At 42.1% G+C, this 19,435-nt stretch overlaps 1 protein-coding gene across 1 annotated transcript in view; it reads right to left on the bottom strand.

The window, feature by feature from the left end:
- The window catches only part of PTBP2 (polypyrimidine tract binding protein 2), a 114,195-nt gene extending 99,161 nt beyond the window's left edge, over window positions 1-15,034 (bottom strand). Inside the window, exon 1 of the mRNA XM_089677279.1 lies at window positions 14,899-15,034. Within this exon, the coding sequence (XP_089533405.1) occupies window positions 14,899-14,906 (8 nt within the window). The 5' untranslated portion in view covers window positions 14,907-15,034. The remainder of the gene's footprint in view (window positions 1-14,898) is intronic.
- Between the last annotated feature and the right edge of the window lie 4,401 nt (window positions 15,035-19,435).

Here is a 19,435-nt window from a genome sequence, read left to right as displayed (position 1 = left end):
AACCAACACAGGCACATGTTGGTGTTGTATCTTTCATTTGGATGTTATAAGTTGCACTGAGTAAATATAGCTGGATAAAACAAAAACGGTCTTCATTTCAGGCTGCAAAGCAACAAAATGTGATTATTTTAAAGAGGGGGTGATTCTTTACCCACTGTAGGTATCATTTGGCAAACACAGTCATGTGTCTGTAAATGGCCTGGTTTTGACCTAAGTTTATGAAAGATTATTCATTTGCAAAATTTTTAAAACAGAAAGAAAGACATGTTTATTTTTTCAAAATTTCATTTTTTTTGTTTATATAGCAAAAAATTAAAAAAAATAAAAACCCAGTAGTAATTAAATAGCACCAAAAGAAAGCTCTGTCTCAAAAAATGCTAAAAATGTAATTTGTATACAGTGTTCCATGACTGAGTGATTGGCATTCAAAATCTGAGCTAAAAACTGAAACTGAGCTAAAATCAGAGCTAAAAACTGAAAATTGACCTGGGCAGGAAGTGGGTGAAAGTGTGCAGTATTGAAGTAGTTAATGTGGGCAGAGGCTAATAAGGGGCCCATGAATAAATTTAAAAAAAGTGTACAAATATGCAAGGGATGGGCAGTTCCTGACTGCCAGGGTGAATGAAAGAAAACTATGGTGACCAGGGGTATGACCATATGGCTGTAGATGAATAGTCAATGACCAATCATCTCCCAGTCACCAGCAATCTCTCCCTCTCCAAGCACAATTTGCCTCTAAATTATCCGTTTGAGCCCCAAACCAATTCTGACATTCCTCTCTTACATGTAAAAATTAGAACTTTTGCTAGAAAATTACTTAGGACCCCCAAACATTATATATATTTTTTAAGCAAAGATCCAATAGAATAAAATGGTGGGAGTTATAATTTATTATGTCACAGGGTATTTGTGCAGCGGTTTTTCAAACACAATTTAAAAAAATAAATAAGCTTTAAGTAATTTTTATGCACAAAAACAATATTGTTTGAGAACATAAAATATGTTACACCAAGTAAATAGACACCCAATAGTTATGCTTTAAAATTCTGCTCGTGGAACAGTGTCAAAATATGGTACCTAAAAATTTTCATAGTAGAAGCTTAACAAGCCTTTAAAGGTTACCAGTTTAGTTACACTGGAGGTCTTGTGCTAGAATTATTGCTCTCACAATAACACTTGCGGCAATACCTCACATGTCCGACGAACGTTTACATATGCGTGCACAACCTATGTATATTCACGTTTGCGCACGAGCATGAGAGCGCCTAAAATTTTTATTTTATTAAAATATTATTATATTATTTTTACACGGTCTCTTATTTTTTTTTATTATCATTTACAGTATAAGGCTATCACAAGGGATGAACAACATCCCTTGTGATAGCTGGAGCAGTAACAGGTCCTTTTTATGGAGGGATTTGGTGTCTATTAGACCCCAGATCTCTCCTCTGCTCTTCAAAGCATCAGGTCAAACACAATCAAAATCAGATCCAGTGGTTAATTAGCTGGACGGAGGTTGCTTCTACTCTGCCTCCATTCCCACTCCCTGTACCTGCCCACACTCCAATCCCAAGGCATGCAATGAAATGCATGCCGAACATCAGACTTCTATTATGGGGTTCTTTTCCCCATCTCCCAACCAGGAGACGTGCATCATAGACTTTGACAGCACAGCCACACCCAGGGCGAAATAACTTGCAGTGCGGAATGTAAACAACACCCTGGGGCTGCAGAATCAGAATCATTTCCAGAGTGATGTGAGCTTTGTGTCAGCGGAGAGGAGCAAAAAGAAAAAGTAAACTTTGTACAGTATGAAAGTGCACTTATTTTTAGTGTTACTAAATCCACAACAGTAAAATCAGATTGGATATACAGTATCCATGCTTGTTACGCCCTCTGCACAACCTAAGGGGTTAATCCTCCACATTGTATAAAAAGGCGGTTTGATCCTGTCTCTCGGATTCTCCCCTTCTTCCATAGTCCCCATCCATCTACTGATAGTACAGTAAGTCACAAGACTGCTATATGCTGCTGAGGAGAAAAGGTATTTAGCAGTTTATATTTACTAAAATAACTGCATTTCCAAGTTCTGTGCACCGTGGAGGATATAGTGAATGCACGGTCCTAGGTTTAGTAACACTTTAACCCTTTTATTACCACTAAGGATTACATCAGTGATGGCTCTTGCACACATTGCCCTGTGCTGTAGCAGCCAGGGATGTGTGCATACTTATTCACTTGACTGTCGGCTTTCTTGTGGAAGTGATTCAGTCAGCTGTAAATCTGCCGAATCACTGCAACGCAACAACACGCGGTTTGACATGTTTGGTATTTATTTACTCAATACAACCTCATAGTTTAAGTCTTCCTAAAATAATTGTACATTATATTGCGTTTCTGTGCACTAGAGTTACCTTTAGACTCCATGCACATTAGCATTTTTTAAGCTCCTAGAAGCTATTAGCATTTTTTTTTTCTCTGCTTCTAGAAGCTAAATACTGGTATCCTATGTGTCCATGCACACTATGTTAGGCTATTAGCATTTCTGAGCTTCAGCGTCTAGGAGCAAAAAAAAAAAAATCTGTTTATATACAGGTTTCTGGAGAAAAAAAAAAACGCTCTCCGAAAAGCTACTAAAAAACTCCTAACAACTTTTTTCTAGCTTATTTTTTTTTTCAACATGTGCTATAAAAATGCTAACTCTTCTAAATGCTTCTAAAACACTACAAAAAAAAAAAAAAAAAAATAGTGTGCATGGAGCCTTAGTACATTTTTAACTTATAATCTGGGTTTGATAAACCCTTGCATTTTTGTGACATAAAACAAATTCAACTATCCAAATTTTATTTTCCAGGGTCTTTGCTTTCAGAAAATATATGTTCAGGGGTTTTAACTAATATACAGGCCTAAAATGTGAATGTTATACTTGTGCAAAAGTGGATCTGGCATCGATGGGGTTAAAGCTGGCTGTGCTGTGTCTAGATCTGTCCCATGCGGTTAATGTATAAAATTCATAGCTGGTGAAAAACCCAAACATATACATATTTTATCACATATACACACTGTGCACATCCAAAACAGGTACAGAGGCACTCACAGGCCTTGCAGCAGAGAAAAATCAAAGCAACAGTGTTTTATTGTCAATGTTATCATGGAGCTCAATTCATCTTTCTCAATTTAATATGAGCCGCTGCTGCTTCGACTTCTCTCCGCTGCAAGATCCATGAGTGCCTTTATACCAGTTTTGGATTTGTATGGATTTCTTTGTGGGTGAGCACCTGGCCATCATATACACTATATATACCTCATGTACAAAAACAATGTTTGAGTAGCTTTTATATTGACAGACACAAATCATGAGCCATATGTAATAGTCATTATTGCAGTGCTATTCACATATCCATTACATAGCATGCTTTCACTGAATTGGTGACAAGCCACTACCCTAGCAAAATGCAAGTAAACACTGATGCTTGTCAACACTTAACGCATGAAAAAAGACACTAAACTTCAGCAGGCCCCTCTGCCAAACCCTTGCTAAACTGAATGCCTTTACCACACCACATATGATCATTGGAGAAGATTTTAATTTAATCATGTCCCCCCACAAGGATAGGAAGGTGCTATTTGAAAATCGCCCCCTCGAAGCGGCAGTGTTCCTCTTCAAAATCTTTTCGCAAATTGATAAGTGAACATCGTCTCTTTGATGCTTGGTGGATCACACATCCCCTTCATAAACAGTATACGTTCTACTCCACCCCTCATCAGAGTTTCTCCCGCTTGGACCACTTTTTCGTTTCTGCCCCCTTACTCCCTCTTTTGGTTTCATCCGAAATCAATTCCATTACATGGTCTGATCACGCTTCTTTGTCTCTGAATCTTTTCTTCTCGGATTCTTTGCCGAAAGCCTGTCATTGGCGTCTCAACGAGACCTTTCTCACTACTGCCTATCTCTGTGAAAAACTCTCCCGGGGATTGGATATGTACTTCCAACACAATGTTGGCTCGGTGACTTCTTCCTCGACTCTTTGGGAGGCCCACAAGGCCGTTTTTTGGGGACTATGTATCTCTATAGGCTCCCGTTTTAAAAAATCCTCAGCCAGTGCCAAGGCTTCTCTCATCCGCCAAATTTGAGCATCAACTGCTAATCAAACCGTCCATAACACGTCTTCGTAGGGTTACTTCTCTACGCGACCAAATCAAAGCTCTTGACTCACATAGATCTGTGCAATCACTTCTTTGGGTCAAACAGAAATTTTATAAACTTTCCAATAAGCCCCACCGCATGCTAGTCAACAGGCTTAAAACGCAATCCTCTCCCTCGCTGCCAGACCATCTTCTTCAATCAGATGGTACACCTACATATGACCCTCATGTAATGGCCTCACTTTTCGGATCATATTATAAGACTCTCTACAACTGTTTAACCCCAGATCTCCATCCTCCTCTTAATAAAACGTCATTCGATGCCTTCCTTAAGGCATTCTCTTTGCCGCAGATATCACCTTCTGATCTTTCGGCCCTATTACTATGCCACCCACCTTCGTTTTTTAATCTCCCGGTCCACCAGACGCCCCCCTAACAAATGGGCTGAGATTGAAACCTTACAACTTACTCTGACTCATTTATGCTCTCTGCTCTGGGATATGTCAGCAGCGGCCATCGCTTCTCACCGACACCTTTTACTTGAACCCATGCAATTCTCCTTGTCTATCTGGAGGAGATGCAGGGCTAAATTTGCTTTGTCCTCCGACTGCTCCCCTCTGACTAATGTTCTCTTTAATCCCTCCCTTCCGGATAGTTTGTCCTTACACTGAATGCTCCCATGGGCCTCAGCCGATCTTTTTCAACTGCGTCATCTGGTCCATCCCGTAACTCGGAAATTTAAATCATTTTCCGACATCCAAAAAAATACCCAAATACCTCCCCAGCACTTCTATGTTTATTTGCAGATACGCCATTTTTTCTCCACCCTGTCACCCTCATTGACTCTGGAAAAGCCTACACCCTTTGAGCGCCTGTGTATTCAGGGCCCACATCAAAAGGGCACAGTCTCCAATACATATAAGCTCCTGCTGGATGTTCCTTTCTTAACTATTGATACCCATCGCTATATGCGTAAGTGGTCCCAGTTTCTCCGCTGTGACATTGACCTGTTGCAGTGGAAGAAAATGTGGGAGTACGCATCCAGATCCTCTATGTGTGTAGTTTATAAAGAAAATGCTTACAAAATCATAATATTGTGGTATCGAACCCCTGATGTGCTCCATTCTCGTAACCCGAGTGCTTCTCCTGCCTGCTGGCGCTGCAGGAGGGAAACCGGCTCCCTTTTTCACATTTTGTGGGATTGTAGGCTTATCACTTCCTTTTGGGAAGAGGTTTTGGCCTTGCTACAACTGGTTTTACATACCTCTCTCCCTTTTGAGCCTCTTTATTTTGTATTGGGCCTGCCCTTTCCAGGTCTCTCTAGACCGTTGAGGAGACTCTCCGTGCATATTTTGACGGCGGCCAGGAGAAGCATTCCAATGAGCTGGCTCTCCCCTACACCCGCCTCAATGTTGACATTAAGATTATTGCAGATATCAGAAAAATGGAATATCTAACTGCTTCACACGTCGATTCTATAATCTCGTTTGAAGCTGTATGGAACCCGTGGGATGTTTACACCTCTGGTCAACCTGCTTGACTTGTGCGGACTTGATCATTCTTCCACTGTTGCCCTATTGTCATTGTATACTATTATTCTTTCTACCCATATTATCATCATCGATGATCCCTTAGTTTTTCTTTGCCTTTATTTCTCTTTAAAAATGTCATGTATGTATATACATGTAAAAAATTTAATAAAAATGTTAATCACAAAAAAAAAAACTTCAGCATGCCTAATTACAGTGCCTTTAAAAAGTATTCATACCCCTTGAAATTGTCCACATTTTGTCATGTTACAACCAGAAACGTAAATGTATTTTATTGGGATTTTATGTGATAGACCAACACAAAGTGGGACAAAATTGTTAAGTGACAGGCCAGGAAAAGAGAAGCAGCCAAGAGGCCCATGGTAACTCTAAAATCTAGTAGAAAAAAATTGTCTTCAGAAGTCACCTAATTAGTAAATAAAGTCTACCTGTGTGTAATTTAATCTCACTATATATACAGATCTTCTGTGAAGCCCTCAGAGGTTTGTTAGGGAACATTAGTGAACAAATAGCATCATGAAGATCAAGAAACACACCAGACAAGTCAGGGATCAACTTGTGGAGAAGTTTAAAGCAGGGTTAGGTTATAAAAAAAATCCCAAGCTTTGAACATCTCACGGAGCACTGTTCAATACATCATCTGAAAATGGAAAGAGTATGGCACAACTGCAAACCTACCAAGACATGGCTGTGCACCTCAACTGACAGGCAAGGTGAGCATTAATCAGAGAAGCAGCCAAGAGGTCCATGGTAACTCTGGAGGAGTTGCAAAGATCCACAGCTCAGGTGGGAGAACATGTCCACAGGACAACTATTAGTTGTGCACTCCACAAATCTGGCCTTTATGGAAGAGTGGCAAGAAGAAAGTTATTTTGGAGAGAAAGCCATAAGTCCTGTTAGCAAGAAGCCATGTGGGGGACATAGCAAACATGTGGAAGAAGGTGCTCTGGTCACATGAGACCAAAATTGAACTTTGTGGCCTAAAAGCAAAACGCTATGTGTGGCGGAAAACTAACACTGCACATCACCCTGAACATACCATCTCCACCATGAAACATGGTGGTTGCAGCATCATGTTGTGGGCATGCTTTTCTTCAACAGGGAAGCTGGACAGAATTGATGGGAAGATGGATGGAGCCAAATACAGGGCAATATTAGAAGGAAACCTGTTAAGAGTCTGCCAAAGACTTGAGACTGGGGAGGAGGGTCACCTTCCAGTAGGACAACGACCCTAAACATAAAGCCAGAGCTACAATGGATCAAAGCATACTCATGTGTTGGAATGGCCCAAAGCCCAGACCTAAATCCAATTGAGAATCTGTGGCAGGACTTGAAAATTGCAGTTCACAGACACTCTCCATCCAATCTGATGGAGCTTGAGCTATTTTGCAAAGAAGAATGGGCAAAAAATTCACTCTCTAGATGTACAAATCTGGTAGACACATACCCAAAAAGACTTGAATCTGTAATTGCAGAGAAAGGTGGTTCTACAAAGTATTGAATACAAATGCACGCCACACTTTTCAGATATTTGTATAAAATTTTTAAAACACATTTATCATTTTCCTTCTACTTCACAATTATGTGCCACTTTGCGTTATCACATAAAATCCCAATAAAATACATTTACATTTTTGGTTGTAACATGACCAAATGTGTAAAAATTTAAGGGGTATAAATACTTTTTCAAGGCACTGTATAACTGAATGCAGTTAGTACTCTTATAGCTGAAGTAGTGGGTAGACTGGACAGATTAGCAGTAATCCTAGGAAAATGACTTTGGTTGTGGCAAATGTAGTCAGGACATTAAAAAAAGAAGAGTAGACCCCCCCCCCCCATTTATACTTACCTAGGTGGATGCAGCATTGGCCCAATGCTGCATCTGTCCCTAACCAGCTCCAAGTGTGAGAAGTCAGCAATCACTTGGCCGCCGAGTTCTCACAGTCGTTTTAAGAAGGGAGTAGGGACTGTCAGTCACCACTGGTGCTCTGCCCCCCCCCCAACTCGCTGAGGGGCTGAGCCAGGTGCCGCTCCAGCCTCTAGGGTGGATCCTGACTTTGAAGTTAGAATCTTTTCCCAGCCTGAACTGGCTGAGTGGCATCAGCCAGCAGCAAGCTCTAGCCCACTGTCAGCTCAAAGAAGGTCACAGGAGTGCACAGCAAACTGCACTCCTGTGATCCAAAGGAGAAGTACAGACAAAAGAGCTTTAGCTGTACTTCTCTTTTAAAGGATAAGTGTACTTTAAAGCAGACCTTATTCCTTCCAAAATACACATTCCTGTGTTACATGCTACTCCGCAATCATCCACCATTATTTAATATGTAATTTTCTTATTTTATCTAATTTTACATTTCTGGGTTCCTCAAGGAAGCAGTGACAGACAGATGCAAATTCTGAAGGGGGGGAGGAGGGGGTAGGTCCCCTTTGAGACAAAGTATACTTATCCCATTTTGCCCTTTTGCTTCAATCTAACCTAACCACCCCCCTCCACAGATGCATACTTGCCTTGTTCTAACCACCACGGTATCCAGTGTTTGATCTCCATAGGGCTGCCCCCCTTCATCTCCCATTGAAGTATCCCTAGTTCCCAAATCGAAAGTCAGGGTGCAAAGTGACTATGCTAGGGTAGATCTGCTTCAATTCTTGGCATAGCCAGATAAAATCAAAAAAAGGAGGAGGGCTGGAAAGGTCACCAGGTATTTCATAGCAAAGGAAGCAATAGAGAGAGAACAGAATATATTCATAAACAAATACATGATAACCCAAACACATACATTTTAAATTTTGGGGTAACACACTTTAACAGCGCTGTGACCTAAGGAAGAAATGTGTTGCATCTTCTGTGAATACAGCCAGTCCATACATTTATATGATGTTTAGTTATTCTAGAGCTGACTTCTTTCTTGTAAACAGGCATACTACACAATGGTGTGAATATGCATACGGAATACATATGCATGGGTATATACAATAATTCTTGGAAGATGCAAGCATATTTCAATACAAACAAAAAATCACTTGCTAAACAAAACAATGGCAGACAGTGAGATTAAATATGCTGAATGACAGGCCATATAAAGCAGGAATACTTTGCAAGAGGCCTAGACATTCACATAGCATGTGGTGATTGATTACCCACTCACGCTATCAAAGAAAAACCATTCTACGCATGCTCATTACAATCGCAACTCAAAAACAATCTTATAAACGCACCACACATGATACAATTTGCTCAGAACTATCAAGTTTCTGCCTTACCCAATCAATATTCATTTTGACCACTCAGAAAAATTCTAGACATCTCGCCAAAAACACAACCACACACAATGCAATCATCAAAAGGGTAACAAAAAAAAATAAAGTAATGGGCACATTTATTGTGTACACAACATCTGTGCATGAACATAATAGTCACACTGCTGAATGTGCACACTTTTCATTGTATTTATTTATACAGCAAATGGATGTTTGTCTTTATTTGTAGCATTTCCCCTTTCAACTCAATAATTCAGAGTTCTTATTCTTGAAAGTTGTAAACCATAGCAACTAATCGCTATTGGTCCTCAATCATTCAGTTTATAAAGGAGTGAGCAGCAGTCTGGACAAATCAATGACAGGCTGAAAGTCAGCATGGTTGTACACACATCAAAGCATTTAGAGTTATAGAGGGAAGAATAAGCAGCCCTGAAAAAAATGTCTACATCCAGGGATGCTAATCCGTCCCTGTACAGATGTAAATGCTCAGATGTGCACACCGCTGTGGTATTTGTCAGCCCGTCATTGATTTGTTCAAGCGGCTATGTGCAAACACTTGTAGCCTCCAAACGGCCAAGTGAGTGAAGCCTTAAAGTATTTGTACACAGATCTCTGAAACCATATAGAAAGACAGAAAACAGCATTTGGAAACTAACTTTCCCCCCAAAAAAAAACATTTACATAATTTTCATGTTTTGGCAAGACATACTAAGTCGCCAACTTCCATTCCCTCATAGAAATGGGCATGTCCTTATGGCAAGGGAGCGAGAACATTACATCACACACCTTAGGAAAGAAAGTTGCCCATCTGTGTGTGCTGCTCTCCTACAGGCTGCAGTGGCTGGCTATACAGGTACACTATGTTATACACAGGCAAGGCATCCTGTATCTCTGAGGAGACTTTGGTACGCAAACTGACCCCACCAGCATATGGAGCTGCTTCTGTGCTTAGTGTGGTTAGACTGCAAAAGCAAATTAGGGGAACTGGCAGGATCACCAGGTATTTTTCATAGCATGATATCAAAAGATAACAGACTACCATCTCAAACATCTATATGGACAAGAACACATATACAAAAGAATGCTATACATTTTAGAGTAACACACTTTAGGAGCCTTTTAATATAGAAACGTGCAACAGGAAGAAGGGTTAGCTGCATTCTGGAGAATTGATGAATATAGTGTATATTTATTGATCCATAGGACACACAAAACACCAGGACATGAATACAGGACCTGTTAACGCGTTTCACACGATCTCCTGCTTAATCATAACAAAGAAAACAACAAAAGTGCTGTCTTATCTATATAACATACAAACAAATACCTATGTATTAGTTAATAAAGAACACCTGCCCTAATCAGCACTCCTGAATCCTGAGGATACGCCTACTAATACATTGTAACAAAACATATAAAACCACTGTATCAAAAACAGTGATCTAAGAACAACAAGAAAGGAGGAAAATAAAAATGAAAGCGAAGCGGAATAAAAAGAGAAACAAAGAAAAGAAAAGAATAAATGAATAAAAATTATGAAAAAATTATAAATAAAAAGTAAAATGAAATAACATACAAAACACAGATAAAAGCAAGTAAATATCCCAAGAAGATATGGGCTAAGAAGCCACATTTGTAAATCAAAATTTAAATAATATATACAAAAAACATAAACAACGCATATCCACTTAGGATAAAGTACAAAAAAAATCACAGAAAATCACAATGTATTAGTAGGCGTATACTCAGGATTCAAGAGTGCTGATTAGGACAGGTGTTCTTTATTAACTAATACCTATATAAGACAGCATTTATGTTGTTTTCTTTGTTACGATTAAGCACGAGATCATGTGAAACGCGTTAACAGGTCCTGTATTCATGTCCTGGTGTTTTGTGTGTCCTATGATCAATAAATATACACAATACTCATCAATCCTCTGGTGTGCGGCTAACCCTCCTTCCTGTTGCATCGTATGTGGTGGCGAACCAGAGCCTGCACCTGTCATGGATTGATCTGGATTATTTGCCTGAGCGGTATACCTCTGTACTTTGGAATACATAAACGGGCATTACAATGCATGACAATGCTCAAAAACTAGGTGTGTTGCCTACCATGCATATGCATTTTTATGTGCGTTGACACACATTTTTATGCACGTTAAATTGCTATCGTCGCTTGTACGTAACAAAATCTAAAGCTTTTTTACTCATTAGATATGTATTGTGTTGCATTAAAATACATACCTGTAGCATTAACGTAATGCATGGTGCATGACACCATTGTTGTAGTGTGAACATGACATAGAAAACAATTGTTTCCTATGTGTCCTTGCGGTAACCTGGGTTGCAGTCTTCCGGTGCAGTAAACCGCAGGTCACTGAAGCATGTGTGGACAGTGCCTAAAGTATCCGTACACTCACTCATTACAATCTGAAAAGCTTTACCATATTAAAGTTATTTTTAATATTTGCAAATATATTTCAGTAAAATAAAAGCTGGTGAGGGTCCCTGCTCAGGCACTTCCTGATATAGGGCGACAACACTCTGTCCTCATCTCCCAACTGTTCTCCTGCGTTGTCACCCTCCCCAATAATAGAGACTACGTGTCTGTGCACCATTTTCACCATCAAGAAACGTGCTGGATAGCCACAACTGGAGTGCATACACGTAGGAAGAAGTGGAAATAAAGAACCGGCAGAAGAACAGCAACGCTGAGATGCAACAAAGTATGAAAAGAAAGGAAAAGTAAGGTTGCACTGATGCCAAGTACTCGGACTCGTGTAAATGCTCTGATACCTAAAACCGATACCTTTGGGGTACGATTTGGGCCCATACAAAATGAATGGGCTCAACTTGCACTGCAAAGAATCACGTGATTTAAACAGGAATGCAGTGCAATTCCTGTCTGAATCACATGTGGGTTCCCTGTCAGTGAGGTGAGATCTGAGACATTTATTTTGTTTGGCTCTAATTGCACTGCACCCACAGGGAAATCACATGCGAATCGGACAGGAATCGCACCACATTCCTGTTCAAAGCACTTGCGATTCTTTGCAGTTGAGCCCATTCATTTTGTATGGGATCAAATCGCACCACAAATGTGTTGGTAATTGGTATCAGCGAACATTGGTAGAAAAAAAAAAAGGATCTGTGCAACCCTAGGGGACAGCATAAAAAAAACACCATTCATTTTTATACACGGTGGGAAGAACTCAAAGTGAAAAATAGTGTTTTGCACAGAGCAGCCCCAATCCTCTTCTTCTCGCCACTCCTGGCTCCTCCCCCTTAACCAGTACCCCCAATAGCAAGCCACTTTCTCTAGGTACACTCATACATGCTTGCTCCCAGGCCCCGCTCTGTGAGCCCATAAAACACAGTGCGCAGCTTGGCCCTGCCCCAACTCCTTCCTCACTGGCTGTGCTTGCCAGAAGTGGAAGTCAATGGCTCTTGCTGCTGTCTCTGAGTCAATGAGGAGGCAGAGAGCCAGGGCAGCACCTGTTCTCATGCACATTGCTGGATCGTGATGGGGCTTAGGTGAATATTGAGGGGGCTGCGGGAAAAGCTGCATACTGAAGGTTTTTTACCCTCAGGGATAGAACACACAAAGGTAAAAAGAAAATAAACTTCAGGCTTTACAACTTTATTAAAGCTGCTGCACCACCTTCCTGGCATCAATCACTCTTGTGGACGTGGTGCGCCAAATTCAAGAAGAATCGGTGACACCATTGGTTCTGACAGCAACTTGCGGTTCAACATCCTCGCCAAATTCAAATAAAACATGGACAGTTCGTATCATAAGAAAGTGGCGCTAATTAAGACATACTCTCTTTTGATGTATAGAAAGTAACCCTGGCATAGACAGATTTAGTCATGTTAACTTGCATACATTCTATAAGTGGCGCAGCGTGCATCAAATTCAAGTCCAAATTCTAGACAGCTATGTGAATTTGGCGCATGCTGCATTACTTTTAGGGCTGATTAACACCAGATGCAGTCCAGTGCGTTTTTTTTCCTGCATTAAAAACACACAAACAGTTTTTTGCAAGTATTCCAATGACCCCAGTTCACACCAGTGCAGTCAGTTCCAGGTGCAGGATAAAATAGAACAAGCTGCATTTTTTTCTGCACTGGAACAGAACAAAACACATCAAAAACACACCAGAACAGAGTGTGGTGTGAACTGTATGTACAAAAGCATACAGAGTGTGTTTTTGTGGTGTGAACTGACCCTCAGAACATGTGAGACACTTTTACAAAATCTGTCTGCGCCAGTCTCTATGAATTCCAGGAAGTGTCTTGGCATTCTCCTAGATTGTAAGCTCCAAAGAGCAGGGCCCTCGAACCCCTCGTGTATTGTATTGTCACTGCATTGTCTCATGTACTGTCCCCCACTATAATGTACAGCGCTGAGCAAACTTTTTGGCGCCATATACTGTATACTAATAATTCAACATTTTCGTGGCCCTAGGTTCACACCTAAGCGTTTTCTGCAGCATTTTGCAGAAACGCAGTACAGTCCATTTAACATGATTTCCTATGGAAAATGTTCATATCTCTGCGTTTTCACCCAGTGCGTTTTTTTGGAAAAGGTCAGAGACTTTTTTTGAACGCAAAAAGTTGCGTTTTTTGTTCCATAAACGTCAATGGAAACACTGCAGAAAAGCATGTATTGTGTTTTTTCTGCGTTTTGCATTTTAAATCTGCCTAGCAACAAGAAAAATAAAATAAATAGAAAAAAATAGAAAAAACTGGTCAATTGCAACCTGCATAGGTGTGAACCTAGCCTAAGGGTCCCACCATTGTGGTGCAATTAAAAGAATACACAGTGATGTGCTGGCGTGGTGCCATTCATTCAGGCACAATGCAGCTTCTCAGTGTGTTGTGCTGACAAAAATACCACATGCAGGATATTTGGCGCCTTGTGGTGTGCTGGGCAGGGAATTCAAATAAAAGAACCGCGTTAGCGTGCGTGCATCTGGAGCAGACCAGCTTGGCGTGAAAGGGCCCTTAGGATTGACATCGAACTGTCCTGACTATTTAGTCCTCATTCATGCTGGACGCTTGGCCATCTCTCCTAGATGCTTTACCTCCTTGCAGCGGCGTTTTGCGAGAGAAAAAAAAAAAAACACCTTGATGCTTGTAAACACATTTAATGTGTTTACGTTTGTCAAATGCTTCATTTTATTGGCCAGAATAATAATGAATACAATTTATAATTAACACTCAAGTTTGCCACAAATTTAGACACGCTTCCATGCATTTAAACGCATCAAGCGTTATTTTCGGCTTCCGGATGCAGCGGCAGTGTGGTTTTTGTTCGCCTCGGAATGCCTATGTGTACGTGAACAAAGACTAACATGCAGGAGCATTTAGAAGCAGAAAAAAAAAACCTCACCAGACGCCAAGCGCAGCATTCAAAACATCCAAGGTGCACGAGGCCTTAATCGTGACCCTGCTAAAGTCATGGCAGTACAAGAAGCATTTTCATCGGTTGCTATGGATTACTGATCTCTAATTAAACAAAGCAGCACGCTCCCAGAACAAGGCCCAGCCATGCAACCATTGACAGCTGCACCTGCTAATTGCACCACAATGTCCACTGAGAGGCCCAGGGAGCAGAGGCAGCCCTGAGAACAAAGATGACGTCTAAACAAGTGATGGGAGGAAGGCTCCCCACTGCAGACACCACCATTCTGTTCTGGGGACAGACAAGGGCCCCGCTCACATAGAGGCCTTTACACAGCCTCCGTCCCCCCCCCCCCGAGCCTTTCCTAGCGCGCCCCTCCAACACGAGCAGGCCACGGCTTAGGTGACCGTCCCCACAGCCAAAATCTCACTTCCCGCCTTTGTGAGGTGCAGCGAGAGCCCTCCGCTCACCAGAACACCGTCTACGGCCATTCGGCAGCTTTCTTTCCACCCCTCCGCTACACACAGCCCTGCCACATACCCGTCCATGGCCGCGCCGCTCACACACTCCTTATGTTCTCTTGTACAACACCTCCGCTACTCCGCTCACACAAACAAAATGGCGCCGCCCGACTGTACGGAAATTGCCGAGTCCTGGGCGAGCCGCGCGTCGACACTGTACGGAAATCGCCGAGCTCGGCGCGCCCACAGAGACTGTGTCAGGCTTTTCTCCGAGTCCTGAGAGAGGGAAAACAAATGGCGCGCTGACTCCAGGGAGAGGTGTCTGGAGAATATCCAGCCGGCCTCGTGTCACAGGATGCTCTTATGTCATGTAGTGAAAATAATAGATTCTGGAAGGCGGAATAAAGAAGAACACTGGCTTGATTTTTAACGGTTGCTATTTGTTTCTTTGAACATATGACATTGATTCCAAAGCTGAAACGTGGGGTAGTGGATTCAAAATCACGGAGGCCTGATTGGTGACATTTGCTTTTAGCAAATCGCATGTTTGTGTGATGACCTGAAAGAGAACCCAACAGATTCCTTTATTCACATTGATCGTTGTGGATGAAGAAATCTCTGCCAGAAAACTGTGTGCCCAACATGAGAAGCTCCTGCCACACATCCACCCACTCTTCTACTGTTGGGCATACATATACTGTTCTCTTTTTCATCCAGCCTGTGGGCTGAATGAAAAAACCTAATGGATTCCTCCATTCACAGCAATTGATGTGGATGAAGAAATCTCCGCCATAAAAAAGTGAAAGATGTATATATTGAGCACAGGAGCTAGCGCTCCCTGACTACTCACACTCCTAATGCTTTGCATTCACATTCTTTTTTATTTGTAACTGCAGATAGAGAAATCTCCCCCTGCAGCACTGCACACACTGATGTATGTAATCTGAGAGCAGCACCCCACTGCTGTCATAATACACAGACGGGCGGACTGACCATTTGGAAACTCGGGCACTGCCCGGGGTCAGTAGGGGGCCCCATGAGATGCCCCTGGTACCTTTTTCATAGGCTTTTTTGAGTTTGGGCAAGGACACAGGGGCCCCACGATCCCCTATTGCCCGGGGGCCCCATGAGTTGTCAGTCCGCCCCCGTACACAGATCAGTGCTTTAGCTGACTGGCATTCCTGCAAATAACAATATAACATTAGCTCAATAAAACAACTTTTTTTTCCCCTTTCTTTGTAACTTAAAGCGGAGCTGCACCCGAAAGGGGAAGTTACGCTTTAAGGACTGCTCCCCATTAAGGATTGGCACCTTTGGGGAGAGGGTACCCGAATTTGACAGGAACCCACTTCCGGTCCGATCGCCTAGGCCAGTGGTTCTCAACCTGGGGGTCGAACAACCCTTTCACAGGGGTCGCCTAAGACCATCAGAAAACACATACAGTTGCAAGAAAAAGTATGTGAACCCCTTGGGATTACGTGGAGTTTTGCATGAATTGGGCATAAAATGTGCTCTGAACGTCATCTAAGTCACAACAATAGAAGAACACAGTCTGCTGAACATAATACTACACAAACATTAGATGTTGCCATGGTTTAATTGCACATAACATGTAAACATTCACAGTGCAGGGAGGAAAAAGTATGTGAACCTTTGGACTTAATAACTGGTTGACCTTCCTTTGGCAGCAATACCCTCAACCAAACGTTTCCTGTAGTTGCAGATCAGACCTGCACAACGATCTGGAGTAATTTTGGACCACTCCTCTTCACAAAACTGTTTCAGTGTAGCAATATTCTTGGGATGTCTGGTGTGAATCGCTCTCTTAAGGTCATGCCACAGCATTTCAATCGGGTTGAGGTCAGAACTCTGACTGGGCCACTCCAGAAGGCGTATTCTGTGCTGTTGCAGCCATTGTTTTGTTGAATTACTTGTATGCTTTGGGTCATTGTCCTGTTGCATCACCCATCCTCTGCGGAGCTTCAGTTGGCGGACAGATGGTCGTATGTTTTCCTGCAAAATGTCTTGATAAACTCTGGAATTCATTTTCCCATCAATGACAACAATTCGTCCAGGCCCTGAGGCAGCCCCAAACCATGATGCTCCCTCCGCCATGTTTTACAGTGGGGATGAGGATTTGATGTTGGTGTGCTGTGCCTTTTTTTCTCCACACATAGTGTTGTATGTTCTTCCCAAACAACTCAATCTTGGTTTTATCTGTCCACAGTATATTTTGCCAGTAGTGCTGTGGAACATCCAGGTGCTCTTTTGCAAACTTCAAACGTGCTGCAATATTCTTTTTGGACAGCAATGGCTTCCTCCGTGGTGTCCTCCCATGTACTCCATTCTTGTTTAATGTTTTCCTTATTGTAGATGTGTCAACAAAAATGTTAGCATGTGCCAGAGATTTCTGTAGGTCTTTAGCTGACACTCTGGGATTCTTCTTTACCTCATGCAGCATTCTGCGCTGTGCTCTTGCAGTCATTTTTACAGGACGACCACGCCTAGGGAGAGTAGCAACAGTGCTAAACTTTCTCCATTTGTAGACAGTCGGTCTTACCGTGGACACATGAACATCAAGGCTTTTGGAGATACTTTTGCAACCCTTTCCAGCTTCATGCAAGTCAATAATTCTTGATCGTAGGTCTTCTGAGAGCTCTTTTCTGTGAGGCATGGTTCACATCAGACAGTGCTTCTTGAAACCAGTAAACCCAAAACAGGTGTGTGTTTTTTAAGGGCAGGACAGCTGTCAGCAACACATCCAATATCATCACACTGATTGGAGTCAAGGTTGGCTCACTCCTGGCTCCAATTAGCTCTGGGAGAAGTCATTAAGCTAGGGCCTCACATACTTTTTCCTCCCTGCACTGTGAATGTTTACATGTTATGTGCAAATAAAACATGGCAACATCTAATGTTTGTGTAGTATTATGTTCAGCAGACTGTGTTCTTCTATTGTTGTGACTTAGATGACGTTCAGAGCACATTTTATGCCCAATTCATGCAAAACTCCATGTAATCCCAAGGGGTTCACATACTTTTTCTTGCAACTGTATTTCCAATGTGTAAAGAGCAGCTACTGTGTAGAAAGCAGCTACTGTGTTGAAAGCAGCAGTATTGGAGGTAAAAAGACACTTCATTAATTATAATTAATGGGTAAATAATTTTATGGTTGGAGGGTCACCACAACATGAGGAACTGTATTAAAGGGTTGCGGCATTAGGAAGGTTGAGAACCACTGGCCTAGGCGATCAGAAGCGGAAGGTGTCCTCCCTCCCTCCCTGTAGTCCTTTGGGACATGTGACAGGTCCCAGAAGACAACAGGACCATTCACAAAGCGCAGCGCTACTTGCGCATGCGCAGTGGGTACCCGGCTGTGAAGCTGTAAGCTGTCACAGCCGGGTGCCCACACTGAAGATGCCAGCCTCCTGGAATACAGGATGGCCGGTGAAACGAGCTGCGGGGGACACCACGGGACCGAGGGACAGGTAAGTGGCTGTTTTTTAAAAATCAGCAGCTACAGTTTTTGTAGCTGCTGACTTTTATTTTTTGATAGTTTGAGTGGAACTCCCCTTTAACTTTTCAGGCTTTGATTTTAAGGCCTCTCAAAATGTGATAGACATTTTCCTGACTACCTAACATCTTTAGAGACCCTTCTTGTGCAGAATTGTGTGGACCCCTTTATTGTGCCATGCTGCACCCTAGACTAAAAGTCTACTACAGTGTGGTAGCGACGGAAGCAGTCCTTGAGGCAGAGGCCAGGTTGGCCAGGACAGGAGGGATAAAAAAAGTGTGTGCAGCACAAGATCTTTTTTGGGGTGACTTTTGTGTTGGAGTAGATTGGAGGACATCTGCAAAAATGCCTCTTATGCAGCCAGCTAACTGCATCTGGATTTGGGCTGGGGGCCACAGCGTCTCCTGGATGCAAAAGGGCTTAGATGATCCCTTCCTGAAATTTTAGGAAGGATCCAGTTCTTCCAGTAGCTTTGTAAATAACAAACACATATTAGAATGCAGATTGAGATAAATATATAGACACTTTTTTGTACCAATTTCTAGCTCTGTGGGAGACTGAGTACGGCATCAGCATTTGGTTGTTGAAGTCTACAGCTCCCATATTTAGATTACAGTCATAGAGGCTTTTCAACTACACCAGAAACTGTGTGAATTTGGGCCGTCGTGTCTGGGTGAATAGAAGACAGGAAGAATACATCATGTTTGTCCTTTCATTTTACTGCTAGTAGTTCTTTATTCTGCAAACAGTCTTTCTCCCCCGTTCTAAGTGGGGTGTTAATGAGCCATTGGGGGAAGACTCTGCGATAAGGTCACACGGTGCCATAGCAACCAATTTCTTGTAGGAACAATTGTCTAAATGGGGGAACACTTGCATAAAAGTTGTCTATGTTTGGATGGACTGAGACTTGACATCGTAACCTGCATTTCGGCTTCTGGACCCACGTGTTGCCCCTTTGATTGATCTTGCATGTATTGCATCTTAATCCATATGACAAAATGATGTGCACTATTTTATCCAAAACTATTCACTTTAACATCCCCATTACTACCTACCCATTCTCCTCCCTCCCTCTTTTTTTTTTTCTGTTTTTGTCTCTTTT

Source organism: Staurois parvus, unplaced genomic scaffold, assembly GCF_062004578.1.
Source record: "Staurois parvus isolate SC_StPar_1 unplaced genomic scaffold, SC_StPar_1.0 ptg000183l, whole genome shotgun sequence".
In the NCBI taxonomy this organism is placed as follows: Eukaryota; Metazoa; Chordata; class Amphibia; order Anura; family Ranidae; genus Staurois; species Staurois parvus.
This window is presented reverse-complemented; position numbering and strand designations above follow the sequence as displayed.